The sequence below is a fragment of the Salvelinus fontinalis genome, chromosome 34 (genome assembly GCF_029448725.1).
Source record: "Salvelinus fontinalis isolate EN_2023a chromosome 34, ASM2944872v1, whole genome shotgun sequence".
Lineage (NCBI taxonomy): Eukaryota > Metazoa > Chordata > Actinopteri > Salmoniformes > Salmonidae > Salvelinus > Salvelinus fontinalis.
In genome coordinates, this window is record NC_074698.1 from 6,260,657 (window position 1) to 6,288,469 (window position 27,813).

A 27,813-nucleotide genomic window follows, 5' to 3' on the forward strand; every position below is an offset into this window, starting at 1 on the left:
ATGCAGAAACCAACCGAAACTTAATGGGTGGGAAGTGCAGAAACTAATACTGAGCCTCGTCAGCATTTTACTTAGTTTTTGTTCTCATGAGGGTGTCTTGAGAGTCGGAAATCAATATATTTGCCCTGCAGATCAGACATGGAAAAATAGCTGCAGTTGTGAAATTAATGATAATTTGTGTAAATATAGGTTTAGGATAAACACAGATTCTATCTATTCTCTGGTCGTCTGACTAATTTACAGATTTGCGATTTCAGCAGCAGGTTGAAGCTGTGTAGTTGGTGAACCTCTCAAAATAACCACAAACTCATTAATCTATCTCTTATGAATATATGCGCTAGTAACAAAATGATCTACACTAATTAGCAATATCTTTTTACACAGTATGTCTCTTTTTCACACGCATGTTAAAGGAGAAATACAGTGCCTTCAAAAAGTATTCACACACCTTTACTTTTTTCACATTTTGTTGTGATACAAAGTGGGATTAAAATGGATTTGTGATTTTTTTTCAATGATTACACAAAATACTTTTTTTGAGTATTTAATTGAAAATAAAAAACGAATATATTTTGATTAGATAAGTATTCAACCCCCTGAGTCAATGCATGTTAGAATCAACTTTGGCAGTCTTTCTGAGTAAGTCACTAAGAGCTTTGCAAACCAGGATTGTACAATATTTGCCTATTAATCTTTTTTTTAAACTCAGTATTAGAAAAGGTGCTCTTAATGTTGTGTTGGATTTGCCCAAAACATAATGTTTTGTTTTCAGGACAAAAAGTTAATTTTCTTTGCCACATTTTTTGCAGTATTACTTTTGTGCATTGGCCTCATGGTGAAATTCCCGGCAACTGAGTTAGGAAGGATGCCTTTATCTTTGTAGTGACTGGGTGTATTGATGCACCATCCAAAATGTAATTAATAACTTCACCATGCTCAAAGGGATATTTGATGTCTTATTTTTTTACCCATCTACCAATAGGTGCCTTTCTTTGCGAGGCATTGGAAAACCTCCCTGGTCTTTTTCATTGAATTTGTGCTCGAAATTTACTACTCGACTGAGAGACCTTACAGATAAATTGTATGTGTGGGGTACAGAGATGGGGCTGTAATTAAAAAATCATGTTAAACACGATTATTCCACACAGTTAGTCCATGCAATTTATCCAACTTGTTAAGCAAATTTTTACTCCTGAAGTTATTTAGGCTTGCCATAACAAAGGGGTTGAATACTTATTGACTCATGACATTTCACCTTTGCATTTTTAGTAATTTGTAAACATTTCTAAAAACATAATTCCCCTTTGACATTATGGAGTATTGCGTTCAGTGACACAAAATCGATATGTAATGCATTTTAAATTCAGCCTGTAACAACAAAATGTGAAACAATTCAAGGGGTGTGAATACTTTGAGGGCACTGTAGTTGTTTCACCAACTCACCTGACTACCGTGCAAGCTGCTGTCAACTCCCCGTCACAACACATACCCACGCACAATCACACATATACCTGACTAGCTGGAAGTACCTTTGGCAGTGATGACAGCAGCTTTGCAGGACAGTCACAGACCTATTTCATTATTTCAACTCCGTTGCAGAAGAAAACAACCAGAAGAAAGATAGATATAAGGTAAGTTTGTGTGTCAACAATTTTTGTAACAGGATCAAGAGTAGCCAATAGCAATTTTTTACAAATATTTTATTTCATCTGAATGTGAAATATACCTATGTATTGTATTACAATTACACCAATTGCTCATACAATGTTTTTTTGTGTAGCAATATTAACTGCTGTACAGTTACAGTGCTATAAGTACTTTATGAGAGCAACGATTGTTATGTTTTCATTCCAACCAATCGTCTGTCTGTTGATGTCGGTTCGGTAAATTTAAAAATTAAACAACTATATAGTGACATAATTATCTGAACCTATAACAGTGAACATCCCAGTTTGGCAGATACCATTCTTCCTTGATTGACAATGGTTTAGTCACTGAGAAGTTTCCAGGTAGACCTCAGTACAGGACATTCATTGACTGTAGTTTATTTTCCATTCGTTAACAGCTATTAACATAAACTCAGCAAAAAAAAAAGATCGTCCTCACTGTCAACTGCGTTTATTTTCAGCAAACTTAACGTGTAAATATTCGTATTAACATAAGATTCAACAACTGAGACATAAACTGAACAAGTTCCACAGACGTGACTAACAGAAATGGAATAATGTGTCCCTGAACAAATCAAAATCAAACGCACATCGTTGAGATTGCCTGCAATGACAACAAGCTCAGTCCGATGATGCTGTGGCACACCACCCCAGACCATGACGGACCCTCCACCTCCAAATCCCTTTACAACGAATATCTGTGAAGTTATTTGGATTTATAGTTTAGTCTTGGTTACGTATGAACCTCACCGCAACTTGTTGGTGAACAGGTTTGACAAGCTAGCGCCAATCATGTAAAGTATAAAATCTAGTAGCACAATGCATGTGTCATGTAATTTTGGATGGCGACATTGGTGCGACTGGATACAGTAAATTAAACCTGGGCTTTGGACAGCCGTTTAGCTTTGGGCCAAACTGAGAGAGGCCGCATGAATGGGACACAAGAATCGGCCTGTCGACAGCCTGCAGTTGTCAGTAGTAGATTAGAGTAGATAAAACCTGGGATATTGTTTACCTGACTGGCAAGGAAGCTTGAAAGTATGTCCCCGTGTTTTTGAGGTTATATAACTTATTTGTTGGATTCACGGATCACTTTCCAAATAAATACATTTTTAAAGGTCTTAGGGTTGAAAGAGTCATTTACTGCATCACAAAGAGGCCATTGTTGTTTTTATTGAGGGAGATGGAGCATTGGAGTTCACATGCATTGACAGCATGTGTGGTATGACATCCACATTCACTCATGTCTGAGACAATCTAAGCCACACGCAACAAAACTGACTATCGTCCACATTCACTCATGTCTGAGACAATCTAAGCCACACGCAACAAAACTGACTATAGTCCACATTCACTTATGTCTGAGACAATCTAAGCCACACGCAACAAAACTGACTATAGTCCACATTCACTCATGTCTGAGACAATCTAAGCCACACGCAACAAAACTGACTATAGTCTACAGAGCATACAGAGATACACCTGTTATCTTCCATTGGCTCAGATGTGAAGCTCTGTGGCATCACAGTGTCCTGATCATTTCTCAGGTCACCAAGAGGAAAATCACTTGCACGCCACACAGGTAGATTAATGGTTGGACAAGGGAGTCTTCTTTTGGGACAAACTACAAAATAAGTAATGAAGAACCTGACAGATTGTATGTTAAATTGAGTTGGAAAGTATCGGAAGTATGGAGTCCTCCGCCTCGAAGCAGAGAATGATATTATGGCAATGTTGGAAATCTGTTGAGAAATCACGCACGCACTCACGCATACACACACACACACACATACACACACAGCATAGGAGTGAGCGAGAGTCTTTGAAAATGTCATGGAATGCTGTAGGACCAGAAATATCAATGGACTAGAATAAAGAGCATTCTGAAAAAACAGACACAGACTTCTGCATCATCATCGCATTTTCCACAGTTGATTTGTTTCCCGTTGTTTGTTTTGGGAGTCAATACAATGCCTTGCCGTGGTACGTGACTTGCATGAGTTCATGGTGTACATTTCACTTTTTACACCCACGTAAAAAAAAAAAAAATGCAGGCTCGGCTAAGACTACCCCATTCATAGACAGTCGCCTATTGGCGAGAGTATCTTCTGACCGTGGGATTTTTGTTAAGAGCCCCGATGCTTGCGGATAGGTTTTGCAAACATAAGGAACATGTCTTTCATATTAGCAAGAAATACTTTAAAAAAATAAAAAAGTACATTTACTACACACCGGTATAGGCTTAATGTTCCCACACAGCCATATTTCCGTTACAGAGATTGTTTACTGAAAACAGGCAGAAGACAGAGTGAACTACATGTGCTAATTAGTCCTCTGCATCTCTGAACACCCGCATGTAAATGGAAGATGGACGCCACAAACATGTCACTGAAAAATACTGTGTAAAAACAGTGTTTATTTTGCGTTTGTGAAATTATTTTGATGTGATATGAAAGTAGAGGGATTTATGTTTCTAGAAACGTACCGCAAATGAGAATCAATTCACGTTTAAATTGAGTATTTGCCTGTTTTGGCTTCCAGAGACAATTTGCTTTTAAACAGAGCATGTAAGGTCCTTGGACGATAAGGAGTAACATTAGGCTCCTTAAGTCCATTAATGATCCAAGGCAACAAGTATTGTAAGATTCCAAAATTCTTTCTTGAACACAAATGTGCCTCTGAGTTAATCTCAATAGCCTAAAGTGGCTTCCTTTCAATATCTCATTTTCTGTAGTTCCACTACAGAAAGAGAGGAAGAGAGGTGAGGTAGTCACTTTAGACTATTGAGATAAACCCTTGGTGTGATTTCAGCACTAATCGTAAACAGGTGTTAGGCCAATCCCAGTGGAGGTGGCCCACAATGCACCTGTGCATATCAGTGATAGTTTGTCCACTGTCAGACACACCTCTTGTCTCTAATCTACAACAAGTCTGAAATCAGGTTAAAAATACTTCTCTGGGATCGGTTAAGGTGGGTTCAGCTAACTCAAAAATATTCACCTAGACACGGTTTAGTTATGTTTTAGAATGCTTAGTCAAAATGCTTGATAAAAATAGGAATAACTTTTTGTGATGCAACCCTTACTGTAATAGACACATTTTGGACTAAGTTGTTTATCAGCACTTGTCTTTTGTGACCATTTATTTGCCTTGTAAGGGACAATAGGCCTTAGCCCATTCTCAAACTATCCAGGTGTGATTTTCAAAGTGTTTCCTGTTGGTGAGATTCTTCCTAACCTCTTCTCTTCATAGGCTTAGTTCAATATTTGTGACCTGTGTGTTGACCTATGGGCCTAGTTCAATGTTTTTGTGTGACTGAGTATGTTGTTTCACCCGTAGGGCTTCGGGTAGGAGAAAATGATGGCTGAGGCAGGGGTCCTGGAGATGTTTTCGGAGCAGGAGCTGACCTGCTACATCTGCTTGGACCTGTTCAACGACCCAGTGTCGACGCCCTGTGGACACAACTTCTGCCAGGGTTGTATCGGAGGCTACTTTGCCTCCAGCTCCACCTGCCTGCTCTGCAAGCATCAGTTCCCGGAGCGGCCTCAGCTCAACATCAACCGAATCTTCGCCCATATCGCTGAGTAATTATAAAAAAAAGCTCGCTATGGCACGGGAAAGCCGCACATGTTGGACATGAAGACACCGGGAGCCATGGCCAACAGCAACCACTTTCTGGAGGAGATGATCAAATGTGACGTGTGCACAGGGGAAAAAAAACAAGTGGCGATCAGCTCGTGTTTGAGCTGCACGGCATCCTACTGCGAGGCCCATGTGCAGTCTCACCTGGACACGCCCTTCTACGCCAACCACCAGCTCCTGGAGCCCCGGGAAGCGTGTCGCGACCGCACCTGCCCACTGCACCACCGGCCTCTGGAGGTGTACTGCCGCACGGACCAGATCTGTATGTGTGTGCTGGAGGAGCACTGCACACACCACACTGTGTCCGTGCAGACAGTCGGCAAACAGGTTGAAAGCTGCTTTGCCTTCTCACATCAGGCTCTTGGAGCACACACCCCTTCAGAACTTCAATGGCCCACGCAGCTCAGAGGCTTTTTGTGCCAAGGTTATAGTCTGAAGGCTACTTAAGGGTGTGGTGTGTTATGGGGGGTTGGATGTGTTCCTTATAGAAGTATAATTTCATTCTAGTACTGTGGTTGGTGTCTGGTGTTTTATTTAGGTTACTTTTTTAAATAGTACAACTTGGATTTTGATTGAACCTTTGAAAGACTGAGTATTGGCCACTAGTTTGTAGGTCATATGGGCGTTTCAGCTTCTTGCAATGCAGATGACATAGATAACACCTTGTGTAAATTAGCAACACATTTCCATTCAATGACTGCATCACAATTTGACAGCTCCCGGTTACACTATTTTAATAGTCATTAAATATAACATCCTCCTTTGGCTCTGAGCAGAAAACAAAGGAACAGCTCATCGCTAAAATGTATCTGAGAAAATGGGCAGCTGGATTGAGGCCATCTCTATTTTGACGTACTCAATTTTCTATTTCTGAGTTGACAAACGAAGGGTGCGACCTGGAATGTGTTGTATGAACAGGTATAAAGCCAAGGTTTGATTTACTGCCACCTGCAGTTATGTAATGTTTACTCATGAGTAGCAATCATTGGCTGATTCCTCCTGATAAAATGTAAATATTCCATCGTAATTTAACCTTTATTTAACTTGGCAAGTCAATTAAGAACAAATTCTTATTTACAATGACGGCCGAACCCGGACGACGCTGGGCAAATCGTGCGCCGCTCTATGGGGACTCCCACTCATGGCAGGTTGTGATACATTCTGGATTTGAACAAGGATTTTTGTAATGAAGCCTCTAGCACTGAGATGCAGTGCCTTCTATCGCTGTGCCACTCGGGAGCCCAAAATCATGTGATCCTTCCTTAACCTATAGGAAGACATACAGGTATTATGACTCATACTGTGGTCAAAGTCCTCAATGGTGCTGAAATGGGCTCTTGGGCACTAGCGTACTCAATATCTCTATGGGTCAGGCATCTGACCAAAAACATGAGCAATTTTGTGTATAATGGATTTGGCCCAAGGCAAATGAACATGCATGATTTTATTTATTTTTTGCTGAGTGAATGTACTTAATTATGTTATCTGCTGTGTGTGTATATCGACATCTGTGAAGAGCACAGGGCGCCAGTGGCGAATTTGCCAATCTCGGTGTTCTCTGGCAAATGCCAAACGTCCTGCACGGTGTTGGGCTGTAAGCACAACCCCCACCTGTGGACGTCGGGCCCTCATACCACCCTCATGGAGTCTGTTTCTGACCGTTTGAGCAGACACATGCACATTTGTGGCATGCTGGAGATCATTTTGCAGGGCTCTGGCAGTGCGCCTCCTTGCACAAAGGCGGAGGTAGCGGTCCTGCTGCTGGGTTGTTGCCCTCCTACGGCCTCCTCCACGTCTCCTGATGTACTAGCCTGTCTCCTGGTAGCGCCTCCATGCTCTGGACACTACGCTGACAGACGCAGCAAACCTTCTTGCCACAGCTCGCATTGATGTGCCATCCTGGATGAGCTGCACTACCTGAGCCACTTGTGTGGGTTGTAGACTCCGTCTCATGCTACCACTAGAGTGAAAGCACCGCCAGCATTCAAAAGTGACCAAAACATCAGCCAGGAAGCATAGGAACTGAGAAGTGGTCTGTGGTCACCACCTGCAGAACCACTCCTTTATTGGGGGTGTCTTGCTAATTGCCTATAATTTCCACCTTTTGTCTATTCCATTTGCAGAACAGCATGTGAAATTTATTGTCAATCAGTGTTGCTTCCTAAGTGGACAGTTTGATTTCACAGAAGTGTGATTGACTTGGAGTTACATTGTGTTGTTTAAGTGTTCCCTTTATTTTTTTGAGCAGTGTATATATCAAGAGCAATGTTTTTCGATTTGCATCTAAAAATATATATTTTTTGCATTTCACAAAGCACGTTTTACTTAAGTGTTCCGTAAGAGCCTGTTTAAGCAGCAGCAGGCCAGCAGAATTGTCTAATTAGGACAAGTAGTGAACAGACATGATGCCAAATCTACTCTCAATGACACTGCATTCACATTGGTCTCTTTGTCTCTCATCCTCCATCTCTTTCTTGTCCTTTGTGTGACAGAGAAACTCATTGGGAAGACAGAACTAGAGATTCTTAACAGGATTGAGGGGAAGCTCCTCCGTCTGAATGAGCTCGAGCCGACTGGAGACCGTCAGGGTAGGCAGGTAATTCACAGGCACCAACGTTGTATCAACACTGTGTTAGATCTATTTGACCCCTTCACTAAACCCCTCAACATGTCGGGCTTCATATTTATAAGATCACGCTACCACTCCCTCTAGTGTTAGGAGAACGTACCAACGACCATTACTCCCACTGCTGTGGATATTAGCAGGTCAAGACGGTCTGTTTAGTCACCCGAGAGGATGTTTGCCATACCCCTGTTATGATACATTACAGAAAATACTCAATTAAAATGTAAAAAAAACAACAACAAAAAAAACATTAGGTTTAATCACACATTTTTCAGTTGGCAGAATGTTTTTTCTTTTACCTGTGATCACAATAATGACCACAACTGGAGAGAAAGAAACTGACCTTAAATCAGTGTCAAGGAGCAATTTAGTCCTACTGTTTTTTTTCTAGAACTATGCACGGGGTGAGCTGTCGGAGGTGGAGCAGTTGCTGGGGGAGCTGAGTCGCTCGGTGGACAGGATCCGTGACGAGCTGGTGGGCGGGATGGAAGAGAAGCAGGCGTCTGTGGAAACAAGGGGGAAGGGGCTAGTGACACGTTTGGAGGCGGAGCTTAGCCAGCTGCGGCGATCTAGATTGGAAGCCCAGGTCACATCTGATGACCACATTTGTCTCCTCCAGGTATGGAGGACTGTCAATTGTTTTAGCTGAGGCACCTTTTTATAATTTGTGGGTGTCTGCTGTAACAATTGGGTGGGGTTCACACTTTGAGGGTGACGGGACCTGCACCGGGTGTGCCACGTATACGTTCCAATGGCCTCTAAGTGCAAGCTATCAGAGATATTACCAGAGTCCATTCCACTCATGTTAAACTCTGAACTGTTAAGTCTTTCAATTGAACATATGTCAATGCCTGCCTTCAAACCACTGAGTCGAGGTGAGTTACCCCCCCTACAGGCAGACTCTGACACCCAGGCGTTAGATGCAGAGGCAGAAATGTCGCTGCATTTCTCTCTGGGGGAGGTGAAGATGGTTCTGGGGGAATTGAAGAAGAGTTTGGCTTAAATCCACATGGGGGAGGTGCACTCCCGAGTCTCCAGTGAGTAGCGCCATCACTTTCGTTCAAAACAATCTCCTAATCACCATAGTCATTATTTATTATCCTTTTCAAAATGAACGTCAGTTACCAAATATTCATAATGGTAGTTTAATTTTGTTTTTTCCTCATGATCATCTACAACATTATTCTTTTGAAGTCATACGTTTTTCCCCTACTGTGGTTTTCGGGTGAAGTTTTTCATAAATGACTGAGTTGATGATAAATATTGAGACCGGTATTCTGCTGAGTCACTCTGAAAGTCAGCCTAGTCTGTAAGCAGTCAAGATACCATTCCAACTCAATACCTCATGCCAATAGAACTCATTCCTTCCGTCATCCATGTGTTGCAACATCGGTCTGGTAAAGAATGAGTCATTGACAAACGTGGGTTGTAAAAATACCAGAAGGAACATGAACACATAAGAAAGGAAACGCAACCCGTCACACCGGGCCTGATAAAGTATAATGCACTGTATGTTGTGGACCGCCCTATCTGTTTTTTAATATAACACAGTATACGTGAGTTACTTCCCTACGGGAGCGCGACAGTATGATCAGTGTACAGACACTAGGGACCACAAAGAGTCAGTGGTCTCTACGAGGTGGGTCAATTTTAAATTGCGTCATATATATATTACACACACACACAGTACCAGTCAAATGTTTGGACAAACCTACTCATTCAAGGGTTTTTCTTTATTTTTTACTACTTTCTAGATTGTAGAATAAATATTTGAGATTCTTCAAAGTAGCCACCCTTTGCCTTGACGACAGCTTGGAACACTCTTGGCATTCTCTCAATCAGCTTCATGAGGTCGTCACCTGGAATGCATTTAAATTAACAGGTGTGTCTGGTTAAAAGATAATTTGTGGAATTTCTTTCCTTAATGCGTTTGAGCCAATCAGTTGTGTTGTGACAAGGGAAGGGTGGTATACAGAAGATAGCCCTATTTGGTAAAAGACCAAGTCCCTATTATGGCAAGAACAGCTCAAATAAGCAAAGAGAAACAACAGTCCATTACTATAAGACGAAGGTCAGTCACTCCGGAAAATTTCAGGAACTTTGAAAGTTTCTTCAAGAGCAGTCGCAAAAACCATCAAGAGCTATGATGAGACTGGCTCTCAGAAGGACTGCCATATGAAAGGAAGACCCAGAGTTCCCTCTGCTGCAGAGGATACGTAAATTAGTTACCTACCTCAGAAATTGCAGGCCAAATAAATGCTTCACAAGGTTCAAGTAACAGACACATCTCAACATCAACTGTTCAGAGGAGACTGTGTGAATCAGGCCTTCATGGTCAAATTTCTGCAAAGACACCACTACTAAAGGACACAAATAAGAGACTTGCTTGGGCCAAGAAACACGAGCAATGGACATTAGACCTGTGGAAATCTGTCCTTTGCTCTGAGTCCAGATTTTAGATTTTTGGTTCCAACCCCTGTGTCTTTGTGAGACGCAGAGTTGGTGAATGGATGATTGCCCCATGTGTGGTTCAAATGTGAAGCATGGAGGAGGTGTGATGGGGCACTGTCTGTGATATATTTAGAATTCAAGGCACACTGAACCAGCATGGCTACCACAGCATTCTGCAGCAATACGCCATCCCATCTGGTTTGTGCTTAGTGGGACTATCATTTGTTTTTCAACAGGACAATGACCCAACACAACAGGCTGTGTAAAGGGCTATTTGACCAAGAAGGAGAGTGATGGAGTGCTGCATCAGATGACATGACCTCCACAATCACCCAACCTCAACTAAATTGAGATGGTTTGGGATGAGTCAGACCGCAGTGAAGGAAAAGCAGCCAACATGTGCTCAGCATTTGTGGGAATGCCTTCAAGACTGTTGGAAAAACATTCCTCATGAAGCTGGTTGAGAGAATGCCAAGAGTGTGCAAAGCGGTCATCAATTGTGAAGATGGCTGCTGTTTTATGGGGTCTTAACTAACCGTGCTATTTTTTTTCTCTCACATTGTTTAACTTATTTTGTACATAATGTTGCTTCTACCCTCTCTTATGACCAAAAAGAGCTTCTGGACATCAGAACAGCGATTACTCACCTTGAACTGGACAAATAATTTTTCTTTAATGAGTCGGTTGAGAGAGAATTACTCCAGACACCCGAACATGCACTCATTCACAGGAGAAAGAGACGAAGGAGATCGGGGTGCCTTTTGAGAATCTGCGAACGAGTGGCTAATCTGCCTTTGCGGTACTATTGGCCAACGTACAATCGCTGGATAATAAAGTGGACAAACTACAAGCACATATCCTACCAAAGGGACATTAACTGTAATATCTTATGTTTCACGAGTTGTAGCTGTACGACGACATGAATAACATACAGCTGGCAGGTTATACACTGTGTCGGCAGGATAGTAAGACAAGGGGTGGCGGTCTATGTATATTTGTAAACAACATCTGGTGCACGATATCTAAGGCAGTCTCGAGGTCTTGCTCACCTGAGGTAGTATCTCATGATAAACTCTCAAGCTGTAGACCACACTATCTACCTAATCTGTATTTTCCATAGGAGTCTACATACCACCACAGACTGATTGCTGGACTGAAAACCGCACTCAATGAGCTGTATACGGCCATAAGCGAACAAACTCTAATCCAGAGGTGGCACTCCTAGCTGCCAGGGACTTTAATGCAGGGAAACTTAAATCTGTTTTACCACATTTCTATCAGCATGTTAAATGTGCTACCAGTGTGAGAAATTCTAGACCCCCTTTACCCCACACACAGACGCATACAAAGCTCCCCCTCGCGCTCCATTTGGCAAATCTGAGTAATTCTATCCTACTGATTCCTGCTTAAAAGCAAAAATTAAAGCAGGAAGCACCAGTGACTCAGTCAATAAAAAAAAGTGCTCAGATGAAGCAGATGCAAAGCTAAAGGACTGTTTTGCTAGCACAGACTGGAATTAGTTCTGGCCTTCTTCCAATGGTTTTGAGTACACCACATCACACTGGCTTCATCAATGACCTTGTCCCTACAGTGACTGTACGTACATACCCCAACCAGAAGCCATGGATTACAGGCAACATTCGCACTGAGCTAAAGGTTAAAGCTGCTGCATTCAAGGAGCAGGACTCTAACCCGGACGCTTATAAGAAATCCCGCTATGCCCTCCAACGGACCATCACAGGCAAAGCGTCAATACAGGACTAGGATCGACTCGTACTACACCGGCTCCGACGCTCGTCGGATGTGGCAGGGCTTGCAAACCATTAGACTACAAAGGAAAGCACAGCCGAGAGCTACCCAGTGACACGAGCCTACCAGACATGCTAAATTACTTCTATGCTCGCTTCGAGGAAAGTAACACTGAAACATGCATGAGCACGCTCTCCGCAGCCGATGTGAGTGAGATCTTTAAACAGGTCAACATTCACAAGGACGCAGGGCCAGACTGATTACTGGGATGTGTACTCTGAGCATGCGCTGACAAACTGGCAAGTGTCTTCACTGACATCTTCAACCTCTCCCTGTCTGAGTCTGTAATACCAACATAGTCCATGTGCCCTAGAACACTAAGGTAACCTGCTTAAATGACTACCGACCCGTAGCGCTCACGTCTGTAGCTATGAAGTGCTTTGAAAGGCTGGTCATGGCTCACATCAACACCATTATCCCAGAAACCCCAGACCCCCTCCAATTTGCATACCACCAACAGATCCACAGAAGATGCAATCTCTATTGCACTCCACACTGCCCTTTCCCACCTGGACAAAAGGAACACCTATGTGAGAATGCTATTCATTGACTACAGCTCAGCGTTCAACACCATAGTGCCCTCAAAGCTCATCGCTAAGGAACCCGGGACTAAATACATCCCTCTGCACCTTGAACCTGGACCTCCTGACGGGCCGCCCTAGGTGGTAAGGGTAGGTAACAACACATCCACCATGCTGATCCTCAACATGGGGGCCCCTCATGGGTGTGTGCTCAGTACTCCCTGTTCACTCATAACTGCACAACTCCAACACCATTAAGTTTGCTGATGACAACAGCGGTAGGCCTGATCAATGACAAGACAGCCTATAGGTAGGGTCTCTGACCTCCTCCCGTGTGGTGCAAGGACAACAACCTCTCCCTCACCGTGATCAAGACAAAGTAGAATGTGGACTACAGGAAAAGGAGGACCGAGGACGCCCTCATTCTCATTGACGGGGCTGAAGTGGAGCAGGTTGAGAGCTTCAAGTTCCTTAGCGACCACATCACCAACAAACTAACACCAAGACAGTCGTGAAGAAGGCACAACAAAACCTATTTCCCCCTCAGGAGACTGAAAAGATTTGGCATGGGTCCTCAGATCCTCAATGTTCTACAGCTGCACCATTGAAAGCATTGTGACGGGTTGTATAACTGCCTGGTATGGCAACTGCTCGGCCTCCGACCGCAAGGCACTACAGAGGGTAGTGTGTAGTACGGCCCAGTACATCGAGGCCAAGCTTCCTGTCATCCAGGACCTCTATTCCAGGCGGTGTCAGAGGAAGGCCCTAAAAATTGTAAAAGACTCCAGCCACCCTAGTCATAGACTGTTCTCTCGGCTAACGCATGGCAAGCAGTACCGGAGCGGCAAGTCTAGGTCCATGAGGCTTCTACCCCCCCCCCAAGCCATAAGACTCTAACATCTAATCAAATGGCTACCCAGACTATTTGCATTGCCCCCCCCCCCCCCCCCCTTTAAGCTGCTGCTACTCTTGTTATTGTCTATGCACAGTAACTTAACTTTACCTACATGTACATATTACCTTGACTAACCAGTGCCCCTGCACATTGACCAATACCCCCCTGTATATAGCCTCGCTATTTTTATTTTACTGCTGCTCTTTAAATATTTGATATTTTTATTTATTTTTCTTAACTGCATTGTTGGTTAAGGGCTTGTAAGTAAGCATTTCACTGTAAGGTCACTAAGGTTTTCAGCTGCGCTAACAATTGCAGAGGGGTTTTCTAATGATCAATTAGCTTTTTAAAATGCTACCTGGATTAGCTAACACAACATGTCATTGGAACACAGGGATGGTTGCTGATAATGTACGCCTATGTAGATATTCCATAAATCCGCTGTCACCTCCCTGACCAAGGTCTTTCTCCCCCGATTGCTCAGTTTGGCCAGCTGTAAGAAGAGTCTTGGTGGAAGAAGTTAAGAACAGTGGCCTCCATTATTAAAATGGTTCCCAAGGGACCTTCAATGCTGCAGAAATTGTTTGGTACTTGGATGTAACTTTTTTTTTCTGTACTCACACATACTTCCATCTTAAACATGTCTTTGTGTTTCTTCTCCCCTCAGATCTAAAAAAAGATAAAATCAGGTATGTCTGTCTGTACTCTTCACGCCAAAGATGACTTTTTGGCTAAAGGTCTTGAACCCTGATGACCACATTTGCATGCTTGTCCCCACTGAAACTTTTGTCGGTATCACTTTCTTAGTTTCTTTCTGTCATTTCATCTCAGGTGAACGTGGGTGAGAATAAAGACTGGAAGGTGGGTGTGGGAGTCAACCCAGAGGAAAGGGCTGTTTGGCATGAGCCTTAATAGCAGTTACTATGCCCACCTGCGCGCCCTTACCACCCCGGCCCTCACCAAGGTTAAGGTATCGGTGCGCCTCCGCAGAGTGGGTGTCTTCCTGGACTGTGAGGAGGGTCAGGTGACCTTCTACAAAGTCAAGACTAGCTCGGAGGTGTACCGCTTCAGCGTGGCTGAGTTCTCTGAGAGGATGTTTCCTCTGCTGGGGACAGGGAGGTGCCCCTGGCTCTCAAGATCAGTGTGCTTGAGTGAGAGGATAGGGTGAGAGAGATGTGTGTGTGTGTGAATATGAAAGTAAAAGTGTTTTAGGGTGAATTTGCTTGATGAAAGTGTGGTTAGCTTGGATGAGTCACAGTGAATAAGTTTGATTAGGTGATGTATTAAATATTTTAAGGTGAATGTGCTTGAAAATGAAAGTGATGCAATTTAATAGTGGGTTTGGGATTGTGAGAAGGTATGTGAGACTGGGGGGGGGGGGACAAAGAGAAATGGAGGCATATGCGGTGAAAATAATTTGGAGAGAAGTCTCATCTCTACATTTGACCTGTGACCTCCAATTCAACTGTAGGCATTATGTCCAGTACCCATTGCACACACACTGGTTCACAATGTACTGATGCACTGAAAGGCAGGTGATGGGGCAAAACACATGTGTAATCTTGGAATTACTTCATGGTCAGGAAGTCATGAAATCACAATGGTACACTAATTTGTCACAATTTTCTAATATTTGTGTCAAAATGGTTTAGTCTAAGGTTCTTATTTATCTTGGTGGATATGTCCTGTTGAGGATTTCTTGCATTGTTCAATGTTTCACACTAAACTCGGGGTTTCACAAACTTGGTCCTTGGGACCCTAAGGGGTACAAGTTTATTTTTTTCAGTATGCACTACACAGCTGATTCAAATCAACTAATCAAGCTTTGATCATGTGCTACATGTGTGTAGGGGAAATGCTGCACAAACTACTTTTGTTCTATATCTGGAGTTGTATTTTGTCCTGTTTGCAGCATTGTGTAAGCATTGTGTAATGTGTTACCATTGTCAGAGAATAATGGTAGATGCAGACCATAGACATTTGATGAATCACCATCCTTACACAATTCAAGTAGAAGGCTGTGAAAGATGCCAATATCTTGTGGTTATTTACAGCCCTTGACAGTGGGTTGCTTATTTATTGAGTGGCAATTTTGCTTGTCTGTCGTTCAGTCCCAATATGTATGTTTTTAACAATAAAAATGTATTGGGGGGAGGGTTGCCTCAGTTATTGCTATAAATGCCTCATGTTTTACACTTGGTCATTGGAACCATTCCATTATTGCAGCTGCCTAAAGCAAGGCCTCATTACAGTCCCTGGTTCATATCCAGGCTGAATCACATTCGGCTGTGATTGGGAGTCCCAGAGGGCGGTGCACAATTGGCCCAGCGTTGGCCGGGCTAGGTCCGTCATTGTAAATAAGAATTTGTTCTTAACTGACTTGCCTGGTCAAATAAAAAACATCACTACAGCTGCAAAAGGTGCTGTTGATTCCAGCCACAAGAGGGTGCTGGAGTACAAGAGCAGTCTATTCCTCATCCCTGCTCTTGGACAGCCATTATGTGCAGGCGCAAACTCAAACCCAGCATTTCATGAGTCGTATCATGCACCAAACTACCAACATTGACAAATGCGAAAAGAGCACGTATACTGCGTCACCATGGCTCAATTATAATGGTAAGCGTTACATAAACGAGCATTATATTATGTCGGTCCATGGCAATGAACAAGGCATCTTTGTTCAGCTGCTTTCAGAATTTTCAAAGGATCCTGTCAGTTGAATCCTAGCCACTGAAGTGAGTATGCATGGTTCATTTGAAAGGGTTAATTAATTTCAATAAGCTTAATCACCACTGGCAGCCTGAGATGATTAAATTACAGAGCCTTGACTGGTTAAATGGGCCTGTGAGTTTACTGTATCACTGTTTTATGGGAATAACTCATTATGGCCTCAACATTTCTGAACACAGCCAAACTGAAAGCATCTTGATGAATTCATAAAGTACATTTAAATGTTATATTGGCTGTATAACTCAGGGTAGAGTTTGGTTATAAAATAAACCTTTAATTCAATAAAGCCCCATTGACTTAAGTTGTCGTTTGTATAGACGTTACAATAATTATCATTCAAGTTCGATATTTTATTTAACATAATTCATATTGCAGTCATTGTGAACAGCTGGGATTTCAATATACACAATAGAATTGTAACATTGTAAGCCCCCCCCCCCCCAATGAAATCTAACGCCCACCCCACCCAGAAAACCATAACAAAACTAAAAAGATCTCCCAATCCCACAACAGCCCTGCCTCCATTACTGATCCTGTCAATCTATGTCTGCGTCAGTCCTGTCAAGTCAGTCAGTCCTCTGCCAGTGTGTCTATGGCCTGTATTATGCATCTGGGTTGGTATGGGTACCTGTCTGAAACACGTGTGCGCATGTGATAGCATATGCCTTGCGTGTCAGTAGGCATGTTGTTGAGGTGTGTGTGTGTGTATATATATGATAAGTTTCGCCACCAAACATGGGTGCGATCCGTCAGGTTCAGAGCTCTCGTAATCGAGAGGCCTCGCATAGTGTTCAAAACATACAACGCGATCCTTTAGTAAAAGGGAGGTGTCTAAGTGCGTATCTCGGTTGTGTGTTTTCGTCCTTGTCCGCGAGTGGGAGGATCAGTTGGCATGTCTATCTCCGCAAAATAACAACTGTGGGCATCAGCGTAGTGGCAATATACCGATTCTCTGAGCGACATTCACTGACCATCCAAACCTGTCATCTTTACCTTCGGACCCCCTCCCTTCCCCCGAGTGAACCCCACCCCCCAATACTTTCCCCTCCTGGCTCCATCGACCCCTTCCCTCCCCGACCGCTCAAGTTTGTGTATCAGTCAGTGTCTCAGCGTGTGTAAACGGTAATGCGTCTTGGGGAAAAAAAGAAAAGAAAAGCGACATGGGCAAGGAGCTATTTGAGACACCGCTCAAAATACGTGGCGCCCACATAGCCCCCCCGCAGCGACCGCTGGACATTCTGCTCAAAGAGCCGTCGGTTCGTTTGCAGGACCTCCGCCGCCTCTTTGTTCAAGGGGTCCTCTGGATTTGGCTCCTGAAGAGGAGTAGAAGGGCGTGGTTATTTGCCAGGTGTTCCTACCTGCTCCAACCAGTCGCTCAATCTTTCAGAATTTGAAAGTTATGCCATTATACAGTGCATTTGGAAAGTATTCAGACCCTTTGACCTTTTCCACATTTTGTTACGTTACAGCCTTGTTCGAAAATTGATTAAATAGTTTCCCCCCCCTTTATCAATCCATACACAATACCTCATAATGACAAAGCAAAAACATTTATAATTTTTTTTTAAATATCACATTTACATAAGTATTCTGACCATTTACTCAGTACTTTGTTGACACGTTTGGCAGCGATTACAGCCTTGAGTCTAATTGGGTATGACACTACAATCTTGGCACACCTGTAATTGGGGAGTTTCTCCCATTCCTCTCTGCAGATCCTCTCAAGAGCTGTCAGGTTAGACGGGGAACGTCGCTGCATAGCTATTTTCAGGTCTCTCCAGAGATGTTCAATCTGGATCAAGTCCGGGCTCTGGCTGGGCCACTCAAGGATATGGAGAGACTTGTCCCGAAGCCACTCCTGTGTTGTCTTGGCTGTGTGCATAGGGTTGTTGTCCTGTTGGAAGGTGAACCTTCGCCCCAGTCTCAGGTCCTGAATGCTCTGGAGCAGATTTTCATCAAGTATTACACTGTACTTTACTCAGTTCATCTTTCCCTCGATCCTGACTAGTCTCCCAATCCCTATCGCTGAGAAACATCCCCACAGCATGATGCTGCCACCACCATGCTTCAACATAGGGATGGTGCCAGGTTTCCTCCAGACGTGACACTTGGCATTCAGGCCAAAGAGTTCAATCTTGTTTGTCATGGTCGGAAAGTCCCGTAGGTGCCTTTTGGAAAACTCCAAGCGGACTTTCATGTGCCTTTTACTGAGTGGCTTCAGTCTGGCCACTCTACCATAAAGGCCTGATTGGTGGAGCGCTGCAGAGATGGTTGTCCTTCTGGAAGGTTCTCCCATCTCCACAGAGGAACTCTGGAGCTCTGACAGAGTGACCATCGGGTTCTTGGTCAAGGTCCTTCTCCCCCTTTCTCAGAGCTTTACAGACAATTCCTTCGACGTCATGGCTTGGTTTTTGCTCTGTCATGCACAGGTGTGTGCACCTTTCCAAATCATGTCCAAACAATCAAATTGTAGAAACATCAAGGATGATCAATGGAAACAGGATGCACCTGAACTCAATTTCTTGTCTCATACCAAAGGGTCTGAATACTTGTGTAAATAAGGTATTTTTTTTATTTTTAATACATTAGCAAAAATGTCTAAACCTGTTTTCGCTTTGTCATTAAGGGGTATTGTGTGTAGATTGAGGAAAAAACGATTTTATTCATTTTAGAATAAGGCTGTGACATAATGTGGAAAAAGTCAAGGGGTCTGAATACACTGTACATCCTACTACATTCCTGATTCTAAGCATGGTGAACAAGGAAGAATAATCAAACTTGGCTAGGCAAAATTGGAAATAGAATATCCCTGTACTCACTAGAAATAGATACTGTAGTCCATATATGATGGAGTTTACTGTCAACACAGGCTTCCAGTCCTCTCTGTAAGAGAAAAATAGATGTTAAAAGACACTGCTCAGTATAATAGTCAAAATGTGGAATTCTGTAGTCATTCGGAATTATCAAATGAGACAACAAAAACAAAAAGTGACTACGGTGCAGGTGGTGTACCTCAAGATATTTAGGCAGACATTGCCCTCCAGGTCAATGTTTGGGTGGTACACCATTGTCTCACACTTGACCTTCGGGGGATCATGAGGGTAGCCCTGTCCTACCTGGAAAACAGAGCAGTCACAACAAGTCAAAGGAGGATAATCTCTGACCTTATATCCATTCACTTTCTTTCGACTTACAACCGTGTTATTAACAACATGCTTACCAACAAGATTGTTAAAGACATGATCGGGAACTTTGGCGACTGTATTTTTGTTTTTTTAAACCTCCCGCTTTGGCCTGAATGTGTCAATGTGTAGTTCATACACGCATCATCTATGATCTGAATTACTGTCTTACCTCAATTAGCCACGAAATCCCTAGTTTGAAAGTGACTGTTTTTCTGGAAGCCGTATTCTATAATTTCCCCCCAAGTGAGCCAGCCCCTAGCAATTTGAGATCAAGCCAATGAACTTCAGTGAGAGCTAGCAAGACACACACACACAGCCGAGCCAGAGAGAGAGCAATGACGTGGTGCAAATATCCTCATTTACCATGAGTGTACAAAACACTATGGACACCTGCTCTTTCCATGGCTTAGACGGACCAGGTGAATCCAGGTAAAAGCCATGATCCCTTATTGATGTCACTTGTTAAATCCACTTCAATCAGTGTAGATGAATGAGACAGGGAAAATGGTTTTTAAGCCTAGAGACAATTGAGACATGGATTGTGTATGTGTGCCATTCAGAGGTTGAATGGGCAAGACAGACTTAGAGGCCTTCAGAAAGTATTCATACCCAACTTACTGCACATTGTTGTGTTACAGCCTGAATTCAGAAGAGGTTTTTTTTTTTTTTTTGCATAAGTATTCACACCCCTGAGTCAGTACATGTTAGAATCACCTTTGGAAGTGATTGCAGCTGTGTCTAAGAGCTTTGCACACCTGATTTGTATAATATTTATCCATTATTCTTTTCTAAATTCTTAAAGCGCTGTCAAAATTGGTCATTGCTAGACAACCATTTCCAGGTCTTGTCATAGATTTTCGAACAGATTTAAGTCAAAACTGTAATTCGGCCACTCAGGAACATTCACTGTCTTCATGGTAAAGCAACTCCAGTGTAGATTTGGACTTGTGTTTTAGGTTATTGTCCTGCTGTAAGGTGAATTCATCTCCCAGTGTCTGGTGGAAAGAAGACAACCAGACTTTCCACTAGGATTTTGCCTGTGCTTAGCTCCATTCCTTTCTTTTTTATCCTCCTTAGTCCTTAATGATTACAAGCATACACAAAACATGATGCAGCCACCACTATGCTTGAGAATATTTACTGAGTGGTACTCAGTAATGTGTTGTATTGAATTGTCCCCAAACATAACACTTTGTATTCCGGACAAAAAGTTAATTGCTATGCCACATTTTTTAAAAGTATTACTTTAGTGCCTTGTTGCAAACAGGATGCATGTTTGTTATTATGTACGGACTTCCTTACGTTAATTGTCAATTACGTTAGTATTGTGGAGTAACTACAATATTGTTGATCCATCCACAATTTTCTATCACAGCTTTTAAACTCAGCAACTGTTTTAAAGTCCCCATTGGCCTCATCGTGAAATCCCTGAGTGGTTTCCTTCCTCTCCGGCAACTGAGTTAGCAAGGACGGCTGTATCTGTGTAATGACTGGGTGTATTGAAACACCGCCTGAAGTGTAATAAATAACTTTACCATGCTCAAAGGGATATTCAATGTCTGCTTTTTTAAATTTTCTTTTTACCCATTTACCAATAGGTGCACTTTTTTGTGAGGCAACCTCCCTGGTCTTTGAGGTTGAATCTGTGTTTGAAATGCACTGCTCGACTGAATGACCTTACAGATAATTGTATGTGTGGGGTACAGAGATGAGGTAGTCATTCAAAAAGCATATTGAAACACTATTATTGCACACTGTCAGTCCATACAACTTGTGGCTTGTTAAGCAAATTTTTTTTTTACAACTGAACTTGCTTGTCATAAGGCTTGCCATAAGAAAGGGGTTGAATACTTGACTCTAGCCATTTCAGCTTTTAATTTTTAATGAATTTGCAATCATTTCAAAAAACAATTCCATTTTGACATTACGGGGTATTGTGTCTAGGCCAGTGACAAAAAAAAAATTTATTAAAAAAAAAAAAAAAAAATCGCACTGTAATCCATTTTCAATTCTGTAACATAACTAAATGTGGAAAAAGTCAAGGAATGTGAAGTTTTCTAAACGGGGTGCCAGGCGCACCGGTTTGTGCCAAGAACTGCAACACTGCTGGGTTTCACGCTCAACAGTTTCCTGTGTGTATCAAGAATGGTCCACCACCCAAAGAACATCCAGCCAACTTCACACAATTGTGGGAAGCATTGGAGTAAACATGGGCCAGCATCCCTGTGAAACGCATTCGATACCTTGTAGAGTCCATGCCCCGACAAATTGAAGGGGGTAGGTGCAACTCAATATTAGGAAGGTGCTCTTAATGTTTTGTAACAGCGTATTTGATTTAGTACACAATTTTCAGAGGTCACTTTTTCTTGTGAGCTTTACTTTTCAGAACTACTGGCTAAAAAGTATACACAAGTCCTGGACAATCTCTTTAAGGCATTTAGAATCAGAAAAAAACAAAAAGAGAACAGCTTGATTCTAAAAACTTGCAGCAGCACAACTTTTCTTAAAGGTCCAGGGCAGCCATTTTTATCTCAATATAAAATAATTTCTGAGTAACAAATAAGTACCTTACTGAGATTGTTTTCAATTCAAAATGGTAAACAAGAAGCCAAAACAGCTTCCTAGCAAAGAACAGTTTCTCAAGCAATAATTTTTCTAGGACTGTTCTAAGTGGAAAGGGGAAAATGAAAAACTAGCTGTTATTGGAATTAAGGTTTGGAAATCCCTTCCTCAATTGTCTATTAACCACCTAGTGATATCACCAGACAGGCCAAACCTCTGTCTCACCAAAACAGGCTGTCTTTTCAAATCAGCTCTTACATTAAAAAGGACATTATAGCTTTCACAGTATTATTCCATCATCAGTGTTGTCCATTTATTAGGCACACCACCCCGTTCATGAAAATGGTTTGCACCTACAGACAGTGAGTCACGTGGCCTGCTATATAAAGCAGGCAGACAGGCATCAGGGCATTCTGTTACTGTTTGATTGAACGTTAGAATGGGCTAAATGAGTGACCTAATCGACTGAGCGTGGTATGATCGTAAGTGCTAGGAGCGCCGGTTGCAGTATCTCAGAAACGGCTGGCCTTTCACGCACAATAGTGTCTAGGGTTTACCGAGAATGGTGCAGACAAACAAAAAACATTCAGTCAGCGGCAGCCATGTGGGTGAAAAGTGCTCGTTGAAGGGAGGTCAAAGGAGAATGGCAAGAATCGTGCAAACTAACAGGCGGGCCACAAACGGCGCAGTACAACAGTGGTGTGCGGAACGTCTTCTCGGAACTCACAACTCGTCGGACCGTATCACGGATGGGCTACTGCAGCAGACGACCACACCGGGTTCCACTCCTATCAGCTATAAACAACAAGAAGCGCCTCCCGTGGGCATGTGATCACCAACACTGGACAATTGAGGAGTGGAAAAACGTCACCTGATCCGACAAATCCAGGTTCCTGTTGCGTCATACTGATGGCAGAGTCAGGATTTGGCGTAAGCTGCATGGGTCCAAGGCCTCATCCTGCCTGGTACAGGCTGGTGGCGGTGGTGTAATGGTGTGGGTACTGTTTTCCTGGCACACATTAGGTCCCTTGATACCAACTGAGCAATGTTTGAACACCACACCTTATAGAATCCATGTCCCAAAGAATTCAGGCCGTTCTGGAAGCAAATGAGGGTACGACCCAGTAGTAGGTGGGTGTACCTAATAAAACCTGGCCACTGAGTATAAACTCAGCAAAAAAAGAAACGTCCTCTTATTTTCAGCAAACTTAATATGTGTCAATATTTGTATGAAAATAACAAGATTCAACAACGTAGACATAAATCGAACAAGTTCCACAGACATGTGACTTACAGAAATGGAATAACGTGTTCCTGAACAAAGGGGGTTCAAAATCAAAAGTAATAGTCAGTATCTGGTGTGGCCACCAGCTGCATTAGGTACTGCAGTGCATCTCCTCCTCATGGACTGCACCAGATTTGCCAGTTCTTGCTGTGAGATGTTATCCCACTCTTCCACCAAGGCACTTGCAAGTTCCCGGACATTTCTCGGGGGGAATGGCCCTAGCCCTCACCCTCCAATCCAACAGGTCCCAGACGTGCTCAATTGGATTGAGATCCGGGCTCTTCGCTGGCCATGGCAGAACAACTTACATTCCTGTCTTGCAGGAAATCACGCACAGAATGAGCAGTACGGCTGGTGGATTTGTCACGTGCCACATGAGGGAGGAGGATGTCTTCCCTGTAATGCACAGCGTTGAGATTGCCTGCAATGACAACAAGCTCAGTCCGATGATGCTGTGACACACCGCCCCAGACCATGACGGACCCTGCACCTCCAAATCGATCCCGCTCTAGAGTACAGGCCTCGGTGTAACGCTCGACAATAAACGCGAATCCGACCATCACCCCTGGTGAGACTCGTCAGTGAAGAGCACTTTTTGCCAGTCCTGTCTGGTCCAGCGACGGTGGGTTTGTGCCCATAGGCGACGTTCTTGCCGGTGTTGTCTGATGAGGACCTGCCTTACAACAGGCCTACAAGCCCTTAGTCCAGCCTATTGCGGACAGTCTGAGCACTGATGGAGGGATTGTGCGTTCCTGTTGTAACTCGGGAAGTTGTTGTTGCCATCCTGTACCTGTCCCGCAGGTGAGATGTTCAGCTGTACCGATCCTGTGCAGGTGTTGTCACACGTGGTCTGCCACTGCGAGGACGATCAGCTGTCCGTCCTGGCTCCCTGTAGCGCCGTCTTAGGTGTCGCACAGTACGGACATTGCAATTTATTGCCCTAGCCACATCTGCAGTTGTCATGCCTCCTTGCAGCATGCCTAAGGCACGTTCACGCAGATGACCAGAGACCCTGGGCATCTTTCTTTTGGTGTTTTTCAGAGTCAGTAGAAAAGCCTCTTTGGTGTCCTAAGTTTTCATAACTGTGACCTTAATTGCCTACCGTCTGTAAACTTTTAGTGTCTTAACAACCGTTCCACAGGTGCATGTTTATTAATTGTTTATGGTTCATTGAACAAGCATGGGAAACAGTGTTAAAACCCTTTACAACGAAGATCTGTGAAATTATTTGGATTTTTATTAATTTTCTTTGAAAGACAGGGTCCTGAAAAAGGAATGTTTCTTTTTTTTGCTGAGTTTATATATAAAGCACAAGGAAATCACATTTCTGACTGCACTGGGCCTTTAACCATTCAAAACTGACATCAAAAACATTGGATACCAAATTGTGACCCTAAAAATACCACAAAACAATAGCCATCAAGCAGGTGTGATGCCATTGAAAACAGTTGTGTGACAGTAAAGCAAGGGTGTAGTGACTCATGTCGTCCTGATGTCTGCCCACCCACATTAAGCCCCCTTACCTTAAAGCTGAAGACAAACTTTCCCCCTTTGTAAAAGCCCTAAAAAGAGAGAAAATAACCTGAGAATGTGTTTACATATGGGTTTCTATGAATGCTGTTCATAGCATGTTTGTTGGGTTGGCATGACATGTCAATGTACAGCGCTAAATAATACATTGTGTACAAAGTATTTATCTTTGGATATTAGATAAGCCACCACGTTAGCATTAGAACCCATTCATTAGTTGCAACTGTACAAGTTTGAGTACAATAGTTAAATGTTTAATAAACACATATGACATATGGAGGATTCTCTCTGACAAGTAGCTACAGATTGTTTCAGGAAAGAGTGAAGACCTCGTCTGGTGAGATGATGAGTTTGAAGTTGAGCAGATCATCTTGGTCGGGGAAGACGATCTCGCACGTCTTTGGGAGGTTCAGCTCATTGATGTCTGCGAGGAGAAAATGTATATGTCTCAATGAATAGCAGTCGTTTGCATCGATTTCCCTTCAGTTACATGCATGAAACCTGCCTGGCAAAAATATGAAAACGAAAAAGTCTTCTTATCCGCATTTTTTTAAATTTACGGACAAAAAGTGGCGTGTAAATGGCATTGAAGAAGGCACCTGAGCAGCGCAGTCCAATGAACACAGTCCAATGATTCCTTCTGAAGTGCTGGGGTGATCCCACACCTGTGGTGGGATTTCCCTCTCACTCTGAGGTCTTTCAAACTGTAATGGTTGCCCTGCAGTATTTCCTATATTCTGCTTTGAATAACAACTCTGATCTTTTTCTACAAGTTTAATATGCAAACAGAGTCAGTTCACTTCAAATGGAGGAAAACCAATTTGTGACTATATTGTGGTCCTCTAGCCTAAAAGCTAAACAACATTCTGTAGGTATATAGGTCCCCTTGGTTTTAGGCAGCCTTCATCCACTATGAAATGGAGATTAGCTTAGTCTTTCAAAATCATGGCTTGAGTCAAAAGCCAACTGGATATCTTATATGGGGTCCGTGGTGTTACAAGGTTCACGAACCAAACAACTGAGCCATTGGAACAAAACCACCACACTCATCACAGGGGTGGTGTGAATTTCATTATCCAAGTAGCTTCGAAAACATTTGTTTTCACAGCATTTCCTCATTTTGGATAGCTGGAAATGTCACATTCACGTTTGAATCAATGTTATTAGCTAGACCTGGCTTAACAATTCTGTAACTACTTTATAAGGCTGAGAGATTATAAAACAATATTCATATTTCTTGCCATTCAACTCCCAGTCAGTCTTGTCACGTGTTCTGTCATGAGTTTAAAATGTCTCACATGTATTGATATCATTAAATAGCCTATCTACATGTTGTACACAGTTACTTTGTGACAAACAGTGAAATCCAGCACACTGGCCAGAAACTATGTCTGTAACCTAGGTAAGCGTGGCAAACATCCTTGCTAGTGATAGCTATACTGACTTGAAGTAGCTAACTAGCAATGTATAAGTTGCTGACTACTGAAAGTCAACGGTTACTTTTACGTTACTCAATAACATCAATCGTGATATCCACAATAGTGGAAGACACATTTGTGACATTCTGTTCTATAATGAACAACTACATCCACGTTTTTGAACTAGTTAGCATCAGACCGAAGTAGCAAGCTAACTAACTTCATCTGTTTAATGGGTATAGCTACTGGTAGCTTGTGTTTTCTCTTTTGCACAAACTGCTTAGTGGCACATCTAAATTGAAACATTGATAACTTGGCTAACTACTGAACAAATAACGGTATACAGTACGTTGGATAGCTATCTAAGTCACTTACCTAGCAGGGCAAATGAACTAACTAACAAGAAGTGCTGTAAATAGGAGTTGACTCCCTGGCTTCACCATCTTCTGGCTGCGACGTTTGAGTTTTGTTTTCATAATAGCTAGCTAGCTAGCTAACGTTAGCCAGATGGCTAGCTAACTAATTAGCCAACTAGCTAGCTCAGCCTCCTATGGCAAAACACACTCGTTTTAGTTGTGTCTTTCTTTATTAACCATGTGGACAGACACGTTAATTAAACAAACATGTCCATGGTTTCAAAATAAATTATCTGATTTTAAAGAAGCCAGTTAGCCTACCTTTCTGTATTCGAAGCTGGGCCGCGCTTGCTTTTTTACCCCCGGCTCCTGTTCTGTTTCCTCCAGCAGATTCCTCGTCTTTCTTCTGCTGCTTCAGAGAAAAGAGCTTAATCATCTTCAATTAGTTTATTGAAGATCTATATTTCAGGTCCTTCAATTAGAAACAGCTCTTTGTCTTAAATGTATGGAGAGAGTTATGACTCAGTACAGCACCGTAATGTTGTTGGAGCCGGTGCGTCTCAGCTACAATATCGGAAGACAAGCTGATAGCCTAGCTCGGTAGCACTGCTGCGTGAGACAGTAACGTTACGATGCCAAGGTAGCGAGTGAAGGAAGGGGGTAGTTCTGAAAGAACAGTGGAGGTACACAAACTGGACCAGTTTGTTTCTGTTGATATGAAATCATAGGATATTGCCTAGTTGGACTACTCATATGCATAAGCTTTATTTAACTTACACTCATATTTATTACGCTTTATTTAACTTACACTCATGGAGGGTTAGAGACTACATATGTTAATATTTTCTGGTTGCGGAACAGCACCCTGAAGTATACAAGGACAAAACAAAACAGAAACTATTTGATTCAGATGTACAATGTTAAATCAGTGTTGTACATAGTTTACACAAAATAATAATGCACATATGTATTTGCAGCACCACACCAGACTTTGTCTCTCAGGTACTTTGTCTCTCAGGCAAGAACAATATGCTTGGAAAATGATTGAAAAAAATATTTATCACATTTAATTATGACTAGCTCAGTATTGAGTACCATAGTATGAGTCATATTTACTTTTCCACCATTCATTTTTC

General features: G+C 42.6%; 1 protein-coding gene and 1 pseudogene across 1 annotated transcript; one reads left to right on the top strand and one right to left on the bottom strand.

Annotated features, from left to right (window-relative positions):
• Positions 1-5,021: 5,021 nt before the first annotated feature.
• On the top strand, positions 5,022-15,756 carry LOC129833909 (E3 ubiquitin-protein ligase TRIM47-like; annotated as a pseudogene).
• A 1,289-nt stretch (positions 15,757-17,045) lies between these two features.
• LOC129832937 (NEDD8-conjugating enzyme Ubc12) lies at positions 17,046-27,332 on the bottom strand. Its single transcript, XM_055897075.1, has 6 exons — positions 26,999-27,332; positions 25,233-25,327; positions 24,897-24,935; positions 19,354-19,457; positions 19,161-19,224; positions 17,046-17,654 (listed from the first exon to the last, which is right to left on the bottom strand). The coding sequence occupies exons 1-6, from the start codon at positions 27,111-27,113 to the stop codon at positions 17,514-17,516; spliced, it is 558 nt and encodes a 185-aa protein (XP_055753050.1). The 5' UTR covers positions 27,114-27,332; the 3' UTR covers positions 17,046-17,513.
• Between the last annotated feature and the right edge of the window lie 481 nt (positions 27,333-27,813).

Excerpts from the sequence above, each read along its gene's own strand:
- LOC129832937 (XM_055897075.1), bottom strand. The coding sequence starts at position 27,113 with ATGATTAAGCTCTTTTCTCTGAAGCAGCAGAAGAAAGACGAGGAATCT. Across the intron at positions 25,328-26,998 it reads CCAGCTTCGAATACAGAAAG|ACATCAATGAGCTGAACCTC; the intron begins GTAGGCTAACTG and ends TTCTCCTCGCAG. Across the intron at positions 24,936-25,232 it reads TCATCATCTCACCAGACGAG|GGCTTTTACAAAGGGGGAAA; the intron begins GTCTTCACTCTT and ends CTCTCTTTTTAG.